The sequence below is a fragment of the Vidua chalybeata genome, chromosome 3 (genome assembly GCF_026979565.1).
Source record: "Vidua chalybeata isolate OUT-0048 chromosome 3, bVidCha1 merged haplotype, whole genome shotgun sequence".
Taxonomy (NCBI): Eukaryota; Metazoa; Chordata; class Aves; order Passeriformes; family Viduidae; genus Vidua; species Vidua chalybeata.
This window is the reverse complement of record NC_071532.1, coordinates 52,386,114-52,406,606: the sequence shown is the minus strand read 5'-3', so window position 1 is coordinate 52,406,606 and position 20,493 is coordinate 52,386,114. Positions and strand designations below refer to the sequence as shown.

General features: G+C 41.2%; 1 protein-coding gene across 2 annotated transcripts in view; it reads left to right on the top strand.

Annotated features, from left to right (window-relative positions):
• PLAGL1 (PLAG1 like zinc finger 1) overlaps nucleotides 1-20,493 on the top strand; it is a 43,342-nt gene that overhangs the window by 9,390 nt on the left and 13,459 nt on the right. The window contains exons 1-2 of one of the 2 annotated variants that reach the window (XM_053937193.1): nucleotides 7,707-7,724; nucleotides 15,527-15,572. Coding sequence is in view for 1 of the 2 variants with exons in the window: in XM_053937192.1 (XP_053793167.1) it covers nucleotides 7,706-7,724 (19 nt within the window). In the remaining variant the exon portion in view is untranslated. Of the gene's footprint in view, nucleotides 1-7,681; nucleotides 7,725-15,526; nucleotides 15,573-20,493 lie in introns of those variants that run through there. The other variant, XM_053937192.1, reaches the window with a different exon arrangement.

Below are 20,493 nucleotides of genomic sequence, written 5' to 3'. Positions count from 1 at the left end.
AACATTTCTACTAGCCAAGAAGCTGTTAACAAACTGTGAGGCTGTTTGTGGAAGCGCATTAATTATGCTTTGCTACATAATTTAGGTATAGAGACGTCCAGCTTTTATGAAGCAGCTAAGGAGACTAAGCTGCTAAACCCCTTGGAATCACTGTGAAGATCACTTTGCATCTAAAATAGCTGAAAAATACCAATATTCTTGACCCAAAATCCTTTTTCAGGTAAAACTTCCTCACTTTTACAAGTTTCTAAATGAAGTAGTCATTTCTCAGCATTGAAATTTAAAACTGCTGAAAGTGTATGACAGTGAGCAAAACTGAGAAGTGAAATTTGACCAAATAATTTGAATGTGTTTTTATAATATAGCAGCAATATTACACGTTGCATCACCTTATTGCAATAGTGCTTAGGTTGCGTATGTTGTAGATAATGTGCAAGTTTGTGAGCATTTTGAGGGTGGGAGGTTTTAGATTACCACAATCTAAGCAAGATGTGTGAGGTAAGGTGTTGGCTTCTAGATGACAAATCTGTTTTTATGATTTCCTGAAATTTACTGACATTGCCAAAGTACTGACTAAAAGCGTATCAGCGTATCCCCCTTTCTGGTCACGGGAGTGACTGTTGCACCGTGTGGGAACTTGTCCCTTTGTCTGTCTCCACTGTGGGTTTTGCTCACCGCATTTGGAAAGTTTTCAGCTGCTAGTGTGTGTTATTTGTATCAAACTTATGAAAGAAGTGAGTGTTAAACCCCAGGTTTCTGTCAAACCTTTTTTGAAGCCAAAGACTTGTTGATTGTTTGGGGACAACTGCTTGAGGATGATTGCAGGAAAGGGACAGGAAATCTCCTGCTGACCAGTCTGTCCAGCAGAGGAGTGGCAGTGCCCTTCTTGAAATAAGTGTTGGGATGCAGGCTTGAAGTGATGAAAGAGTTTAGCCAAGTTATTGAGGGAGAATAGGAAAAAGTGCTTTTCACGTGACCTTGTACAACTGGGTTTGGTGTTTATTTTATGCTGGGGTTCAGTCCTGAGTTTCAGCCAGTAGACCAGACTAGTCTCCAAAGGGCTCATTGAAATGGAAATGGTTTTGCCCTGCTGCTGTGGAATGCAAATTATTTTAGGAATGTTCCTGGGTCTTGAGGCTTTCTAAAGCTCACACTTACAAGATTTCTTTTTTTTTAGCTCATTTTATCCAATTCTCATAGGAAAATAAGGATCCAGGAAGATGATTGGTGCCTTGATCCTGACCCAGCAAAATATGAAGTGTAGGTTTGTCTTCATGTGTACAAATAGTTCCCTACAAGTCAGTGGTGGGAAAACATGGGAAATGCAGAATTGCTTTGCTGGATCGCAGTCAAAATTCTGAGCGCTTTGCAAAGCCAAAAAACAAAAGCAGCCTCAGTAAGGCAGGCTGGCATGAGATGATATTTGGTATCTTTTCCTAGGAGTTTGTCTGCCTTTTGTTACTATCTCTTTTTAAAAAATCTATATAATAGCTTTTCTTGTTACCAGGGCACTGAAGATGGGCAAAGACTTGTGTTTGGTGCCTTATCTGCCACAGGTCTTTTGCTGACCAAAATAGATCAGTGCCAAGTGATACAGGCTTGGAAAATACGGTGAGAGACAGTGCCATATTTCAGAACAGGAAGAATTTGCTTTGAAACATGGAATGAGATTTGTTCATCTTTGTGTTTCTGGTATCAGGGCACAGGATATAAGATGTATTTACTTCTAATGAAAATTGGGGTTTTTTTGCTTTAAACTGAAAACAGACTTAGATAGATTAGGTGCCTGTGTGTGGACCATATTTGCTGATGCTAGATGTGGAGGTGATCATAACCAGGTTAGAATATTGATTGGTTGGTGGAGGGAATGCTAAGGCAGGACTTTTTTGTGTATCCAAATTTAATGCTCGGTATAGCTTTGCTGAAATATTAGCGAAGGGATCCAATAATTTTCAATAGGATGACTGGAAGTCGCTGGGAACTGACAGGGCTCTTAGTTGTTTGCATACTACTGCATTTAATCTGTGGAGATGTGTATATAGTTATAAAGTTTCCTTCTGGAGCAAGACCAGCTTATGTATTTCTATAGTGTCTGTGTGTCTGTAAACACAATTTAAAACATTATCAAGAAGGTGTACAAAATGTCCATAGTAAATACATTAGAGAAAACATCCTTGAGGACATGACTTTTGTCCACTCGCAGTCTGCCTTATGATTTTGTACAGTTCTTTTACCTCTACATAGTCCTTTGTAAAAGAGAAAGACATTGCATTTTTAATATTGTGTTTTCCTTATTTTTTTGCATTCACAAATAAGACTTACTTAGGGACCTTCTGCAATATTAGTGAGACAAATTTCTAGATTGTGGATACAAGCTTTCATGTGTTGTACTGCACAAGGTTTTTTGCTTAATCAAGGGAAAGATGCAGAATCCTGTACATAAAGAAAGAGATGATGGCAAAACAGTTTTTCTCTTTTGTAATTATAAAATAATACCATGACTTGAAAAAAACCCCAAGTAATTGTAAAAGTATAACTTATACTATTTTATATTATAAATAAAGTGATTTATAATTTCATCTATTTTGCTAGTGAGGGACTCTACATATGATATGATAGACTAAAAATGCGCAGAATATCACTGTTGATCAGTTAGATCAAATAAATCATACATTTGAGGGGTTGTACTTAGCATGCACTAAATCCTGATACAGAGGTACACGTGGGACTAACACAAACTTTAGAAAATCTGCGTGGGTTTCTTTAGATGAAGATTTTGGCTGTGCATATTAATTTTTTCGTGTTAATCTTAAGCAATTTCTACATCATTATTATTGTCTTTCTTGTTCATGAATTTGGGAGAAGAGAAACTATGTCAGCAGTTAGCCCAGCACAAGCACTAGCAGTAGCCAAAAGAACACAAGTAGGGACATTAGTGGAATGCTAACACTGTATGATAGATTCATTGTCTCCTGAAAGTGTTTTCTTCTGAGAGATTGCAACCTGAGTTATCAGGTGTGCTGAAAATTAAACCCCAGCAACTGATTTCTGTGGTGGTGGAAAGAGAGTCCTTCCTGATTTAATCTCAGTATAAGTAGGTTAAGTGTGGTTTTCCTGTCACATCTTTACTTGTGTATTTTAGACATCTGTAACTCTATTACTTACCATAGATGTCTTGAAAAAATACATTTACTTGTGTTTTACCTTTATTTAGTTAAAATATGATAAAAGGTACTTAAATAGCAATGTCACTTACATGTGGCTCTTGTGAATCTATAAATGAATTGTTCTGGGCGTTCTTCTGAGTATCCAAGGAATAGCAGTGTCCCTTTTCAGCTGCATGAGTAAGGTGGACAGATGACTTCACACAGTGAGATTAGTCTTTTGATGACTGGTATGATGCCAGAGAAGATAGATGTACATCTCCTGAAAGAGAGGTCAGTGGAAGAGCTCTGTCACATGAACCCACGTGAGAATCCTTGGGTGTTACATGCAGGGCAGCTGTCTCAAACAAGTTGTAGTCTTACGTTGCAGGCATTGCAAAGGTCCCTCACACAGCAGTTTCCTGGCTTCCCTTGCCATCGAGTTTATTGTCTCTGGCAAAGATGAGCTTCAAGGCCAGGGAAACAAGTGCTTTGTGGTAAAACCTTGTCGTCCTCCTAGAACTCTGCAGTGACCTGCAGCAGCTGTAGAAGGTGGAGTCTTTGCTGCCCTTCTTGCTGCCTCCCAGTGTGAACCACTGATAAGCAAGGAAGTTATCAAGGCCATTGCTGGCAGCCTTCACAGATGTCTCATGTGTCATGAACAGCCCCATAGGTTCTGTGCAGTCTAGTTTTCCTTGCTGTGCATTTCCTTGTGGAAGTCACCTTTTCTCTGGTGTAGCAGTGACTTTGATCCTCCTTGTAGGTCCTCCTCCTGAACCATACTTGGAAACTGCTGCCTGTTTTCATTAATTCCATGTCTTCTGCACCAGAACAGAGCAGGTAGCAGGCATTGCCTTTCCTGCTGTGGACTCTGGACATCGCAGGACAGTCCTCTGAGACTGGACCATATGTATCTATCATATGTATCTATTCTGAGTCATACATGCCCACAGTGTGCCCACTAAAATCACTTATAAAACATAAAATGCATAGCCTCTGAATTTTTGGCAATGGTGGAGCATCTGAAAATAACCCAATCCCTAAAATCCTGAAAAGACAAAATACACTGTGACATGTCCTCCTAGGCAGTGTAGAACCCATCCCCACTTCCTCTAATGCGTGCAAATCACTTTCCACCACCACAAAGCATTGAATTTTTCATCATTCAAAGTGTCTGTAATCACTGCTTTGCTATCTCTTGACTGTTAACCATCTATTGTACTCAACCCATCAAGTCTTCTTCAACCTAAACGAATAAGTTATTTTCATGATACCTGAAAGCCTGTAAAAACCTCATTAGGCTTTGCCTCACTTTTTCTAGCCTGCAATTTTCATGTATGGGAAACATCCCTCACTCAGCTTCGCTTCCTCTTCTGCCCATTCATTGATGAGAAAGGAGGATACTTAAGAGCAACTGCAAACAGCTTATTTTGACTGTGTGGGCAGCACAGCAAATTTGGCCAATATACCTACAACCCTTTGTCTAAAGATCAGTGTGGTTCATGGCCAGCCACCTGAGTTTAGATGGACAAGTGGCTGATGTGGCCAGAAGCTGCCAGGTACTGTGCCTGCTTGGCACAGTATCTGTGGTTGCCACAGCTCTGCGTGTGTTGGAACTCCCTTGGTCGGGGGAAATACACTGCACAAGGGGTGCCCTCGAACCCTTGAAGAAGGAGAGGGATTTACGGTATAGTTTTGTGCAGCTAGGATGGCAGGCAGTTCTGTGTCCCTGTTGAGAATAACTGCAAGTAAGAGCTGGCATAGCTTATGAAGGAGCTTGTAGTTCTATTTAAACTCCCCTGCCCCTGCAAATACAGGTCAAGATTTGTTGCACTTATCCTCACTCTGTCAGAGATAGTCTGAGATAGCTGTTGGAAGAGGAGCAGTTCCTTCTGGTGGTGTGGTTCCTTGTTCCTGTGAGCGGGGTGTTTTGCAGTGACTGGGGTGCCCTCACGGAGGTGCTCCCTCTTGGTCTGTAGTTTCTGTGCCCTTCCCAAGGGCTGGACTTGGGCACTTGGGGTTGCTGTTGCTAACACTGTTTAATCATAGAATTGTACAGGGGGAAAAAATTTTCAGGCATCAGTGGCCTGTGAAGAAAAACACTGGTGATTTACCCCCAAAATGACATCATAGAACAACTCAACCAAAAATTAATTGGGATGTTCATGGACCACAGTGTCACTGTAACAAGGCTGGATGGAGGATATGTGGGGGCCAGAGAGGGCATGGACTGAGGCTGCACTTCCTCATGACAGGACAGTGCTGCAGACCAGATGTGTGACAATGAAGGTATACTAATGACTCAAACCATATGGGAGGGAAGAGCTTGTGTTGTGGTGGTTTAGCAGGTAATTGCCCTGCAGATTGAATGCCAACACAATTAAATAATTCAATCACTAATCTAGTTATTCAGTGAGGGAAATGTTGTCTATTAGTTGATGGCTCTGCTTTGACAGTGATAACAAGTAGCCTGCTGTTTCTGGGGATGACAAAGGCTGGTGCGTGTACAGTCACATATGGATGCCATTAAAGTCCACTGTTCCCTCTGCAAGGGCTATATTTTTAGAAATTAGCACCACAGACAAGAGCCTTGCTCTCAGCCAGAATGGCGTCAAACTGCAGAGCAGATTTTTTTCAGAAATAAAGTGTTTTCTGGATGATGGAAATCAGACTAGGACACTTGCTGCTTAGGAAGCCTGCTGTCAGCATGCCTATTTTATCTGGAAAGAGGACTCACTGATGTCCCTCTAGCGTGTGGGCCCCTTTACTTCTGCTTCCTCTCAGCACAACTCAGTTCTTGCAACCAGCCCCAATTAATTTGAAAGTATCTTACTAGCTATCATTGTATTTTTTAAAATGAAGATTTTTTTGGACCTATTTCAGTCAGCAACAAAATACTGTTGTCTTCATCAGAGTCAAGTTTTCACAGAATCATAGAATAATTTAGGTTGGAAAAGACCCTTCAGATCATAATTCCAACAATTAACCCAGCACTGCCATCTCTCTAAGTACCATGTCTACATTTTTAAAATATCCACGGGAATGGGGACACTTCCCATGGCAGCCTGTTCCAGTGCTTGACAACTCTTTTGATGAAGACTTTTTTTGTAATTTCTAGCCTAAACCTCTCCTGGCACATCTTGAGGCTGTTTCCTCTTGTCCTGTCCCTTGTTACCTGGGAGAAGAGACTCATCCCACCTGGCTACAACCTGGCTACAACCTCCTTTTTGTGTACAACCTCCTTAGGTGTTGTAGAGAGTCATAAGGTCCCCTTGAGCTTCCTTTTCTCCAGGCTAAACAAAGCCAATTCCCTCAGCCGCTCCACATAAGCTTTGTGCTCCGGACTCTTCACTAGTTCTGTTGCCCCTGAACTCACTCCAGCCCCTCAATATCTTTCCCCGAACTGACCACAGGATTTGCGCTGCAGCCTCACCAGTGCTGAGTGCAGGGGGACAATCCCTGCCCTGCTCCTGCTGGCCACACTATTGCTGTTCCAGACCAGGATGCCCCTGGCCTTCTTGGCCACCTGGGCACAGCTGGCTCATGCTCAGCTGCTGTTGACCAGCGCCCCCAGGTCCTTTTCTGCCAGGCCACTTTCCAGCCACTCTTCCCCAGCATGTAGCACTGCCTGGGGTTGTTGAAACCCAAGGGCAGGACTCAGCACTTGGCCTTACTGAACATTTTTCATTCACCCTAATTCATACACACGCACACCTTTAAACTGCCTTAAACACTGCCTGATTTATACATGGCATAAAATGGCATACTGATATGATTTGTACTGTTATTTGTGTGTCCCCATACTGATACACACATTATTATTTCTGTAGCTCCACGTAGCCTTATTCAGTCATTGGGATACCCATGTGCTGGGGATTGCTAAGACAGCTACAGAAAACTCAGATTCTACTCCTATATGCTTATAGTAAAATTTAGGTAAAAACCCAGCAGATGAATGAGAAGGGAACAAGATGAATGAATTCAGCAGAAAACCAAAAGTCTCCAGAAGTCCTTCAAGAGACCAGATAACATGTCTTGCCCTATATTTGGTTAATATTCTTTTTGACTCTGCAAGGGTCAGGACTGTTAGAAATATCAGGCTTAGGCACAGAACAGCATGCAGTGGGGTAAAATACATGATACTTGAAAATTCTGTTGTAATTGATACCTGGAAAATACATAATAATAAAAGTTAATGAAGATGTGGAATACAGTGAACTGGTCTTAATTAAAATACATTGTATTTATATTGTTAATATTAATGACAATAATAACAATAACAATAATAAACTGACAATATTAATATTGTCAGTTGATAATATTAATATTGTCAGTTTACATTGTCTGTGAAATGAAGCAGAATCAGTTTTTCTTTTCCTCTACAAACTGAAGTTCTTTCTTTTTAGATTTCTCTAGATGTGTTATCCTTATTTCCTAAAGAACTAAAAGACTATGCATATGATTATTAGCACGAGATATAAACATGAATAGTCCTAGTTCAGAAAACTGATAATTCTTTTTTCATTTATTTTGCGTAGGTTTCCTTTGCCTGATCTGTAAACATGTCCACAGACCTGCTCTGTAAGTACATTTCCATCATCCCACAGTGATTTTTTTGTACCATATGTTTTGATCGGATTCCCAGATGTACTCATGATTGATGTCTTTTATCTGAAGTATAAAGTCTGCTTTTACATTTGCGTTTCCTCTGGAACATCTGTGAAACAATATTGCCATTATAATCAATGGGATTATTCTTGGAGTAAAGTATGACTTAATGTGAGTAAAATTGTAAAAATCTGGCCCAAGTATAAGAACAGACTGGTTCATTGAGATTAAAAATTGCAATTCTGTCTAAAATATTTCATCTATCTTTGGCACAAATACCATTCCAGATTACTACAGGGTGATGTGCTCGGGGTTTTTTAATAATTTCGTGAATTTAACTCCTGTGCTTCCAAGGCATCATTATCCCAGTCACATCCAAATCTCCTGCCTTATCACTATTATTTGTCCTTCTTCTTAACAGACAAGTGCTACATCCTTATGCTTTGCTGTCATAACTACCACGGAAGGTTGTTGCTTACATTTCCCAGATACTTGCACTCTCTCGCTCCAGCTTAAGTTATCTGAAGCATCTAGCACATTTTTTTCTGCTTATTGATCTGATCTATATGCTTTCTTTTGGAGTCCCTCAGCTGCCTTTTTTTATCATTGCCTCCAAGGGCTGCCCAGCTGCACACTGTGCAATGTAAGAGAGGGAAATTTCAGACACACATTTTATCATTCTTCAGTACTTCCTTAGAAGAACAAGGAAAACAAGATTGTTTTTTTTTTTCATTGATAAGTGCAATCAATTAATAAATATAAAACCATCAGTGGCTTAATAGAAGATAGCAATTATATGTAGAGATCAAGTTATTTGTTGAAATGCAATTTTTAATTTCTTCTGCGAAATGGCAATTTCAGGGCATACTTAAATGCCATTTCGATACAGAGAGAACTCTAAAATAAGGAATGTAATATGCCTGACTGTACTGTATTCAACAGGCAAAACTATTATCAAGAGTGAAATATTAAAGAATGCAGAGAGCAGGGTGACTGCATAGGGGTCATGGTCAAGACTCCTGAGCTGTACTCAGATGTTTGTCAGTTTTAGCAATTTTATGAGCTGGCAGTTTAATTTTTCTTTTTTTTTCAGCTCAGCAACAGTGTTTTTCTCATGTTCCCCCTAATGATCAGGGAGCTAGAGAAGCTGTCACCTGAGTAGAGGCTGAAGGAGTTGGGAGGTTCTGCTTGAAGAAGAGAAGGCTCAAGGGGATCTAGTTATGGTCTTTCAGTACAAAAATGGTGGTTACAGAAAAGGAGTTGGAAGCAGCCTTTCCCCAGGCATGCAGTGTGACAGGAAAGGAGGCAACAGCCACAAGTTGCTTTAGGGGAGGTGCTTGTGGATGCAAGGGGCATTTTCAATGGGGGATCAATCAAACATTGGAATAGGCTGCCCAGGGAAGTGGTGGAGTTGCCCTCACTGGAAGTATTCAAGATATGGCTTGACAAGGTCCTGGGTAATGCTATTAAAGGGCCTGCATTCAGCAAGAGTCTCGGCTAGTTGATCATTACAGGTCTCCTGCAACTTCAGTAATTCCGCAGTTCTGTATTTCCTTGTGTTCTCAGCTGTCTTCTGTGCAGTGAGCTGTCATCCCTACCAGCTGTCCCTGGAGTTCTCAGCATTGTACTGCTTGTGCTATGCCAGGTCCTGTGATACTTGCTCATGTTAGTGGGATAGAGATTTGTCTCCTCCCTTGGAGACGTGTCAGTGGCCCGGAGGCAGTGCTAGTGCTGAGGGAGCTCTCCAGGTTCCAGCCGGTGGGTGTTTGTGACAGCCGGGGAGTGCCTTGCTAAAACGATGTGCACATCAGTGCACAGGAGAATGCTAAAGAATGACATGGCAAATCTGTACAGGTGTGAATTGACTTCAGATCTTTATGTCTGTCTGTATATAAATAAGTATTTCAGAGCCAGCCTGTGAGCTCAGTACTAGCATACACTAACAAGCAACAAACACTAGGGTGTGTGTGAGGGATAATATCTACCAGACTGTGTTCCAGTTAAGGAATTTGGATATAACCAAACTGTTTGTGGGGGGAAAGATGTCTTTTGCTAATGCTTGGTTCAATACAAGGTCAAATTTTAGCATTAAAAATCTTGTTCCAGATTACAGTAATGAAGACAAGATGTATAATGAAAAAAAAAAAAAAAGTAAAAATTCTAACCAAACTGGAACAAACCCCCTTAAATTCCTTAGAAAAAACCCCACTGCAGTCTAGGGCAAATTGCACAAAGAAAATATGGTTGCACAATACAAGGGCTGCTGCAGCTAGACCTCAAACTCCAGCAGCTAAGTCTTCAAGCTTGTGGAAATAAATCAGAAAAGCCAACATTCCAGAGAAGTTTCAGCACAATGAATTTGAGGTAGCAAACATTTCTCTGGTTTATATGGAGAAGCTAAGGAAAAAAAAAGACATTTATGAAAAGTCAGCTACCGAGGTTCGGTTGGTCGGGGAAGCAGCAGACTTCCCTTGGAGCTTGTTTTTCTTTTTATCCTTGGATGAACTAGTGTGCAGTATATTATGCTGCCTGAATGTAGGGGTTTGTCACGGTTAGCGCCGGGGGCTGTCCCAGGAATGTAGGAAGGCGATGGGTGTGAATGGAGCATGCAGTGGTCGGTGGGGATAGAGCCCACTCTTCGGGAAACCTGTTGCTGCTCCTCTCAGCCTAGCCGGCCGAAGCCAGGCAGGAAAGGAGGTGGGTCTTTGATCTCTTTGTTGTAGCTGCTCCCTGGGAATTTGCTGAAATCAATGCCCTGTTTTCCTGAAGAAATGAATGGCTATGCCTAACTAGCTTTGTGAAGCGCTGGGGAATTCACTGCTTCTGTTTATTGACAGCTGAAAAGGAGCACATGGTCCTGAATGGGTCCTCCTGGGGAAACAAAACAGAGAGGAGTTAGACTTAGTTGAATACAGGGGCATTTGGAAAAGTCTGCCGAAGGAGGATGACATGGTTCCTTACACCCTGTACTAGCATAGCCTGACTTTTTACTAAAATTGTCATTTAAAATAAGGTAAGGTTTATTTTGATTTCCCATATGTAGTGCGATTATGAAATGTTTGCAGTTCTGTTCTTGAGTGCAAAACCAATGTTTGAGTTGTATTCTGTCATGGGAAATACCTAAGTAACCCTTGTGCTGTTTCTAGCCTCTGTGTGAATTCATTTGTTCTTTATCTAACGGTGATTAATGAATATGAAAAGTAATAGAAAATCAGTATTCAGGTCTTCCAGTCAGGTCCTGAACATCAATCATTCATGTAAGCTATGATATGCAATTTTTTATACCTTTGAAAATCAGCTGAGTTGCATCAGATGATTTCTTAACTGGTACAGACTGCTGTGTCAATACTTATACACAAGGCAGTGACTAACAAGAGGGCCTGTCTGGCAGAAAATCTGGGAATCTCAATATCCTTTGAAATGTGAGGATATGTTTTCAAACTTCTGTTTCCATGTGTGGACTCCAGGCAAGAGGTAGACTCACCACAATGCCTGCTGCTGGCTTTAGGTGTACATGTTTTTTTTGTAAAGACAGAAAAGAATAGCAAGAGAAGGATGATAAGGAAAAAGCAGTATTTTCATTGTGCAGTCCAGAACAGTTTATTAGACCAAGGGCATTTGCTGTGTAATTCATATGTAAATTTTCTACTGAAAACAGGAGAACAAATTGTCAGAGTTTTTACATTAGTTTCTGTGGTGACTGAAGGAAAAGATTTCTGGGCTGGTGCAGCTACAATTTCCAGGTGTGGCCCACTTACGATAGCAGGAAAAACATTAAGTAATGTAATTTCTTCCTTTGTTATTTTAAGTGTAAGGGCCAGCTCAGAACAGAATAATTGCTGCCATGCAGCCTTGTTCTTACATGGCAGTAGGAATTGCTGTGGTTTTGTTGCAAACCCCATTAAAAGTATCTCTGCATGGGTGCAGTAATTTGAAAACTCTCAAATAGTCCCCTCATTTTGAGAGAAGTGCTTGGGAAGTTTCATGTTTTGTTGGAATATTTTGTGTTCCTCAGTCTGGCATTTTTTTCTTTGAGTGATGTTGAGCTAGTAATCTTACTAGTTTTGTTGCATTTTGTGCTTTTCCCAGCAGATAACTTATCAATTTTTCTTGGAAGAATTTGGGCTCCATATGCAAACATGCTTTCTTTTGATTACTTGGTGATCCTTAAAATGAAAATACATTGCTTAACTGTAGAGCATCAACATGTTTGCTTGTAGCTACTGCTGTTGAGTTTCCAAGATTTTCAGAGAGAAAAAGCAAAAAAAAGCAAATGCATTTGTAATTTTCCCTAAGATGTGAAAACACTGAACTCAAGCAGGTAGATATCAAAGTTTGTGGGCTCAGTTTGTCATTATTGTTATCCAAATGTATCAAGACTGTTTTTTGACCTCACTTAAGTGTATTTATGCATGATAGGCATTGGAAGCCATTAAAGTGTAAAGCTAAAGCTAATATAAAGTTAACATTTAAGTTGGACAGGAAATATATTTGTAGGTCCTTTTAGTGCTGTAATCTAGATGTGTTATGAAAACGTTGACCAGTGAGGGTTCCTGGGTACTTGTAATGGTGCAAATAGAAAAGAATCGCAGTTGCGGAAAGCTCAGTTGATCGGGGCTTTTTTAGTTGGTGTAATGGGGAAGAAAGTGGATGATTCATGTGTGACAAGGAAGGTGGCACTTGTTCCCTGTTCCTCAGGCGATAAGACAAGGCAGAGTGTGTTATGTTTAACTTACTGGACTGGAAGGTGCTTAGGCAGATGTGAGTAGGGAGGTGCGTAGGGATGTTCTGGCAGGACAGTTGTCCCTTTGCCTCTTCTAACATCTTTATAAAAAATGAAATTTTTTTGACCTGTTGGCAGTGTTGAAGTGGAAGAAGTATGAAATATTTGATTTCTAACCAACAGAGTAAAATATACCAAATACAAGGTGAGATATGTAATCACACACAGCTTTAAGTAAATATGTATGTTAAATAACCAGAGTTATATAAATACGTATCTGAGGAATGGTGCATTTCCCCCATGGTGATGCCTTTACCATCTGTTCATCTTGTTCTTCAAGCTAGGAAAGTATGAAAACAGGAACAAATTCTTTGCAACTTTGCATTGCAAGATTGATTCTTAGATTCATGTAAGAATTTTTTTGTGCGTGTGTGTGCATGTGACTTTTGCAAATAATTAAAAAACCCTACAGATTAATCAGAAATCCATAAAAAGTGTTTGAATTTTATTTGATCTCAAACTGAGATGACTGTCAGCAGAAAAAATAGAGCTGTATGGAAATACTTTATAATCTGAGTTGAGAGCTTAATCTATAGAAAAAATCTGCAATTTTTTAAACTCACAGATTTTTGCAACTCTCATGCAGTTCTCTTATAATAATCTATAATCATGTACTTTGTGTGTCTGTGTCTTACAGGGCTGTCGTTATGTCTCAGGAGAATAGTTATTGTGAGGAAAATGTACTATACTGCTGTCTAATTTGTTGTTGTCAATCTTATTAGCCTTTTTTAATCAGTCTGTTAAAGCAATGCAGGTAGACATAATTTCTTTATTACAGTATCAGTCAAGACATTAGCTAATTATCATATGGTTCCCCATAAAAATATTTTTGTATGAAGAAAATAAATGTTGGATCGTAGGAAAAAGAAAATGAATGAATGGAGACACAGATACGATACTCGCACATGTGAGTATTTTTTCACAGAAATAAATTTTTGTGTCTGTTCAGCAGCAGACCTTCCCAATGTCTATGTGTTTTTTTTTAAAGAAATCACTTCATGCCTTAAAAGAGGAGAATAACTTAACAGGGTCATAAAGGCTAAGGATGAGAGTCTCCTACCCATTTTGTTCCCATAGGCTGGGAATCAAGCATGCTTTTCCTGTTGGAAGTGAAGCAAGGAATAACAGAAGTTGTCTGTTATGAAGTGGATGCATAGTAAGAAGCTGTTTTGCTAAGCTGTTAATGACCCTTCATTTACAAAAGTCAATGCTGTTAAAAGACGACTCCTTCATTTTGGTATTTTAGAGATATACTTTAGGGTTCATTGATTAAAAAAAAAAAAAACCAACTTTTTTTCTCTTGGGTGAGTGGGAATATCAGCAGGAAGTTTGGATGGCTCACTGAGGAAGTTAATTCATTTTCCAGTTTTATTAATAGCTTCCACTGAATGTAATATAGACTGGAGTGTTCTTTCAGGACTCCAAGGTCTCAGCCTGAGACTAGCCTGACCCGTCCTAAGTGTCTCTGTATTCACTTCTCCACACAGACTTCTTTCTTTCATAATGTGGCTACTTGCACATCAGTGGGCCCATGTGCACAGACTAATACCTGCAGAATGGGTCCTGGGGTGCAAACACTGCACTTTGATTCCCAGTAGCTGTACTTGCTTCATGTTGTTATATGTGCCTCTAAAGACATCAGGTCTTTAGAGCCACAGGATGAGTATGGTATCTCTTCTCTCTGCATGCCATGCTTCCTCTTTGCCTTCTACAGTGAAGTCATGTTACCTGCTCCAAAGTGTATCTACCTGCCTGGTTCTTTCTTCCAGTAAGCAGCTGGAAATATATGCCAGCTGCTAGTGTCTTTGCTGGTAAAGTTCCCGCAAGTCTATGTTGAAAGTCACCAGTGGAAAATGAAGGATTGATTTGGGCTGCTTTCCTTAGGAGAGGTAGCTTTTTTCACCAGTCTCTTCAAAACCACATCTGGATTTGGTGGCCAGTAACAACCAAGTTCAATGAAGGAGCAAGAGACCCAATCTAAGGTTCCCTTTTAAGGGAATGTTGCAAGGCTTGGAAATACTTCAACTAATCGATACTAAGCTTTAGTCATTATAATTGCTGCACTTCCTTTATCAGAATTGAAAACGTGATGTTGACCTGCCATCAATAAAACTGCTGACAGTATTAATGCACTTAATGTGGTGTGTGTGTGGCTGCGTGCATGTGTATTTATACATCTGTGCATTTAGGAAGATGTATTATATGGGTTTTTTTCTGCTGGAAGATTCTGGTGTCCGTGTTGAACTGCCACAGTAGCATTCACATTTTCCACTAAAACATCTCACACTAAAATAAATCAACTGTCCTGCCAAAAATCTCTCCAAAAGGAAAGTGCTTGAGATACATAAAAGGCTTCTGCTGTGGCAGGTAGAATTTGTGATGTGTGAGATGCAGATTAGGGGGTCCAACATGTGGTCCAGGAGCCACAGGGTGCCTATGAGCAGTTTGAATATGACTCTCTTGGTGGCTGTCTGTGTTTCTGTGACAGGGGGATTTTAGTCTTGCTTTGTGCCGTATAGAAGCAGCACAGTTTGGACAGTGCTAGTGAAGACCTAAAGCAAACAGAAAGTGTCACAGACAAGGAGCCAGAGCCTTGCACCAGGCTGGACTGCTGCTGGCTGCTGGGGAAGATGGGCAGAGTGCAGCAGAAAATCTTCCCTCTCAGACAGCTTTTTGCTGGGCATTTCATAGGACCATGCTATGCTGACTCAGGTTCTTTCTCATAAAAAGTAGTAGTTGTTTCTGTGAATTTGCTGTTAACTTCCTTCCCTGTTTCTGGATCTAAGTTTATATGACTTTATGCCAAGACAGTGGAGGGAGAGAAGGGAAAAAAAATCCCGGGAAAATCCAACTGCATTTTTCAATATGGTTGTTTGAAATGTGCTCAGCTTTCAGCAGAAAGCGAAGTCTCTTTGTTTGCACTGATTAGAAGCTATTACATGTAAACTATGGGAGGTGACTTCACTTGAACTGTGCTCATTTATGTATATAGGTTCTGGTAACAGCCAAACCCCGTGGGTGTACTGGAAATGTGACAGGTAAGTTTTATCCCAAGAATAACCTGAAAATTATTATTTTTTTAATTAGCTTTCAATCATTCAATGAATTTTTTGACCTCAGGTCATTTTTAGATGAATGAACATACCAAGAACTTTGATAAACTAGTTGATCAGACTGTACTGAAGTTTGCACCTACACCCTTTCCCTCCTGTTTGGTTTGTTGGGGCTTTTTTCTCCTTTAGTTTTGCAGGAAAGATGTGTAAGTTACTGTTTTTTCAGGTGTTCAGACAGTGAAGGTAACTTTTTTCTGTGGAGTTTGTAAGATACAGCGGAGCACAGGTGTGCTTTTGCTGCAGAGCCTTCATGGGAACATGTTGAAACTGCTGAATTCCATAGCCCAGCTGTGCTGCTTGAGGTTTCTCTAAGTGTTTTGCTCCTCAGATTTGCTAGACAGAATGAGCACGGTAGAAAGCCTCATTGGGATTGGTGTGAGACTGATTTTTTTACAGAAAGCTGTTTAAATTCCCCTGGGCTATGCCTGTTGTAGTACTTCATGGCCACCAGGTGAAAGACTTACTGTTCCCAGATGAGCTTGATTATCGTCATGATGACTCCCTATTAGGAATGAGTAATGAATCATAGTATTTGTTATCTTGTATGTGTTTGTATAACAAATAGTTCTGCAGTTTGGAAGAATTTACATATTGGAACTTGTGTCTGCCAGAAAAATGCACACATGCTTTGTGTTAGGTTTCTTTACAGTCAGATAAGTGCTGAGCCACCCTTCTAGAGGCATTCTTCCATAAGAACAGCTGGTGAGGATCACACTGCTGTGAGGAAGGACTAGGTGCCTTGACAGATGATCTCCCACTGCTGAAAACCCAAGGGTGTACTCTCCTTCCAGATCTTTATTCTTCTTGGGAACAAAGAGAAGCACAGGGAGGATGGAGGTGAGGTGAGGGAAGGTGTCACAGCAAATCAGTGGCTGGGTCAGGATGCTTGAGGGCCAGGTTTACCTGCAGTGCTGGGTTTTAGGGAATCAGCTTGACCTGCCGGTCTGACTGAATGTATGGGGTGGGGTGGCAGAAAGGCATGTTTGCTGTTCTCTTTCTCTGTTTCTGTCTCCAAATATAGTAACTCATTTTTAAAGTTTTGCATTTTAGTAGAGTGAGGTCATGTTCCCATGAATATGTTTAATGTTCAGAATGATTTCTGGGATGTTTGCAAACCACCTACTGTTCTCCTTCCCAGGGAGGGGGCCCCGAGAGCAGTAGGCATTTATATGCAGGGTGCCACTAATGCCCGAGCAGGACCAGGACTCTTCCTCACCCTTCATCTGTGTCTCAGGAGCTCCTGTCCTCTCACCAGAAAGCCTTGGCATGGCAGCACCAGGCCTTGGTAAGGGGCCAATATTGCCCCAGCAGCATATCCACAGTTTCTGTTCTGATGCCATCAGGTAGTGGCTGCAAGGCTTCAGGGTTTCCATGTGTCTAAGACAGGGGAATGCTCTGCTTGAAATCTAAAGTTTCCCTCTTAAGCACACAGGAGTAAAGCTGCCTTCTTTTTTTTTTTTTTTTTTTTTTTCTTCCCTTCCTTGTCAGGCTGGTGTTATTTTGGGTGCAGGGTTATGGAAAACACTGCACCTGCTTCCCAAATAATACAGTGTCATGCACAGAAGTGCAAGTTTTCAGTCTTTATCCAGGTGAATGATTATGATTGCAAAGTCAGCCTGTAGTGGGGATTCTTGATTTATGTATTTTTTCTTCTTTTCAATGCAGAGCAGTTGTTAATCTCTGCTAATACATGGTTTTGGTGTATGACATAGAAAAGACATGAAAAGGAGACATTGAGAAAATGTTCACCTATTTTGATGCTGGACTAGGGATCAGTTAACAAGATCACTATGTAGACAATTTAGCATAAAAAAATCAGAAGTTAATGGGATTTGAATAAAATTATTCTGAATTCTGGTAATTGTGACAAGTTCTATTTTACTACAATATAAATAGAATCAATTATTAATCAGTTAAAAGCTTCATTTTGCACATCAAACTTAGGTTATAAGGCTTCTTTCATGAACTTTTTTACAGAGAAAATGTGTCAGTGGCCCACAATAATGGGAAAATAACTTGTGATTAACTGTTTGCTAATTGAGTACTTTGAATTTTTTGCCAAATAAATTGTAGAACAAGGATTTCAAGCTTTTCCAGCACAGAGTGCTGCAGAACAAACCTCAGGCTGGAAATCCTCATGCACCTTTGGCTAAGAGAATCAAGACTGGCATGTGCAATGTACTTCAGAAAATATCCAGACGGTGTTTTTGCAGTGTTCCTCTCTGTGAAAGCTGAACAAGGCTAACGGAGTGCTACAGTTTTACTCTGGAATAAATTACTGTTGTTTGCTATGCAAATCTTATGATTGTAATTAGGCTAGGATTTCCACTGCTGTGTACACTGATCTTTGTTCCCTCTGCGCATGGGAGCTAATTCTAATGCTGCAAAACAGCACAGCAAATGCCAAGGTCTGCTCAGCCTCTGATCATTTCTCAGAGGCTGCATTTGCTCCAAGTGGACAACTGAAAAGAAGTTATTACCTCTTCCTTCACAGGGGACCTAATTGCACCGCAGGCATCTTGCGGGCCACTGAAACTTTCAGGTACTGTAAAGTCTCACTTGAAAGCAGGGGTTGGAGGAAACGCAGGGAGGAGGTCCTGATAGGCATCTAGTTTTTAGCAAACTGGTTTTAAGAAGCAAAGTTCTGCTGCTGACTGGTTAAGGATCTGGTGGCATGTGTGAGCTATCAGGACAGTGATTGCAGTTCCTAGTATGGCTATGTATAGCTCCCGTTATCTGTGCAGCAGGGCTCTGTGTAACCGCAGCCCGTGGCTCCTCGCCCGCACTAATGAGCTCTCCCCGAGGCCGGGCTTATGCCTGTGGGGGTGGCACAGTGCTCCAACCGTGCTGCTGTTTTGGAAACCAGTTTGTTGACTGTGCTCAAGTCCAGCTTGCCCAAGCTGCCGTGCCAGCTTGGCTACTGTTGGCTGCGGGAGTCTGTCCCAGTGCAGCGTGGCTGGCCCCAGAGCTGTGTGAAGGACGAAGCAGGCTGGCAGCTGAGGCTGTCAGGCTGTATAGGCTGCAGCAAAGGAGAGCTGTCACCTAGACCTGGACTGGGGCGAAGCACCAGCATGGTGAGGCCAGTACAGGTGAGCCACACTCAAAGCCCATTCTCCTCCCTGGGAACACAGCCACCAGTGTCCAGTCAGCTCATGTGGTGGGAGTGCATCCTGCGGGCAGCGGGTCTCAGTTTTGTGATGACCCAAAGAGCAGGGGAAAGCCAGGGGTTGGCTGCTGCCAACCATGCCTCCCAATATGTGGGAAAAATGGGAGCAGAGGCATTCAGGTGCAGGGGCGTCAGGGAGATGTACCCTTCTCGTAGCCCCCCCAGTGGTGGTTGGCAGGGGTGAGCGCCTTTTCCTTGCGACTGAGGTGGTGGCTGCACACCCGCACCCTGGTCAGAGCCTGCACCTGCTCCAGGGCTGGGCTCTTCTGTGTGCCTGCCGCCCCACTGCTGCAGGGAGGTCCGGCAAAATAAAAATCTTAACAGCTACAAGATCTATTAGCTTGGGCATTTTCATCTACAGATAGACAAAAAGGCATTACTTGGAATTTTTTTAGAATCATTGCGAGGACAGAGGAAGAATGAAGAAGTACCCTCTAGGGGACAATATAGCATTGTTTTTCTAAGGATGTAGTAAATTACACAATCTGTTTTTTAACAGCTTGTAACTCCTGTAAATCTTGTTTATTTCTTTTTGTTGCCTACTCATCTAAATCACAACAAAGCAGAGGACTAGTGGTGGTTTTAATTTTTCTTGCATGCTTGCACATGACCTCGAATCCATTCATTTTGTTTGTGTAAATAAAATTTAAGGGATAGAGGAAACTGAAAAAGCAATTGAGGTACTAAGGTGCTAGTGAAAAGCAGAAGAAATCTTCTTTGCAGAAAGTGATTTTTCTGACCAAGTGTTTTTCATTTCTAGTGCTAATATGACAAAGTGTATGTTTTTCCATAGCTGGATGCACCCTATTTCAGAACAGGTTAGAATGTGTCCTGAAGCTGTTGTTGAAAATATATATTTTACTTAATTAACCAAGTTAAAAAGTGGCATAAAATCTGTGTGAGCTTTACAAACTCTGTGCTGCGGCTCTATGCACATTCCTTTGCCAATGGCATCTGTAATTTAGCATTGAAACACAAAGGATCATGACTTGGCCTGTAATTGTCTCTGAGGAAGAATGTGAACTTGACAGTTCTGCACTGTTAGTTTTGGTGAGAGAAATTACAAAGATCTCAGTTTCCTTCAGTAGCCCCTAAAGTTATTCTATTTGCAGTGCTCCAATCCTATTTTTCTGGTACACCTGGCAATTTTTAGAATGTAATAAATTTGCAGTCAGTGTGCTAACATGTTGGTGTGGGGTCAGAAATACTGTGTAGTGAATATAATTCCAGTATGCCTATTATTGAACAACTTAAGTCATTCTAGTTATCTTCATGACCCATATAATGAAACATAGAAAACCTTAGAACAAGTGTTGGACAGTTCTGGATATTTCACAGAATTGCTGAATATTCTGAGTTGGAAGGGACCCACAAGTGTGATCAAGTCAAACTCTTTAAGTGTACAGGGGCTGAACCCCCAGCCTTAGTGTTGTTAGCACCATGCTCTAACCAACTGAGATAATCTCATATTTCAAGGTGTTGGGCAGCTATGCCAGGTCAGAATCCCAGGCCATGCTTGCAAGGTGCTTAATAATGCTTCCAGCTCTGCAGGTAGTTTTGTGCAGGGCTAGCTGATGTCTTTGTGCTGCTGCTGAGGTGTGCTGCCTAGGCAGCTGTCTGTGGGGCTGCTCAGCTTGGAGGCCCTTGCTCAACACCCAGTTAGATGCAAAGCAGTTCCTG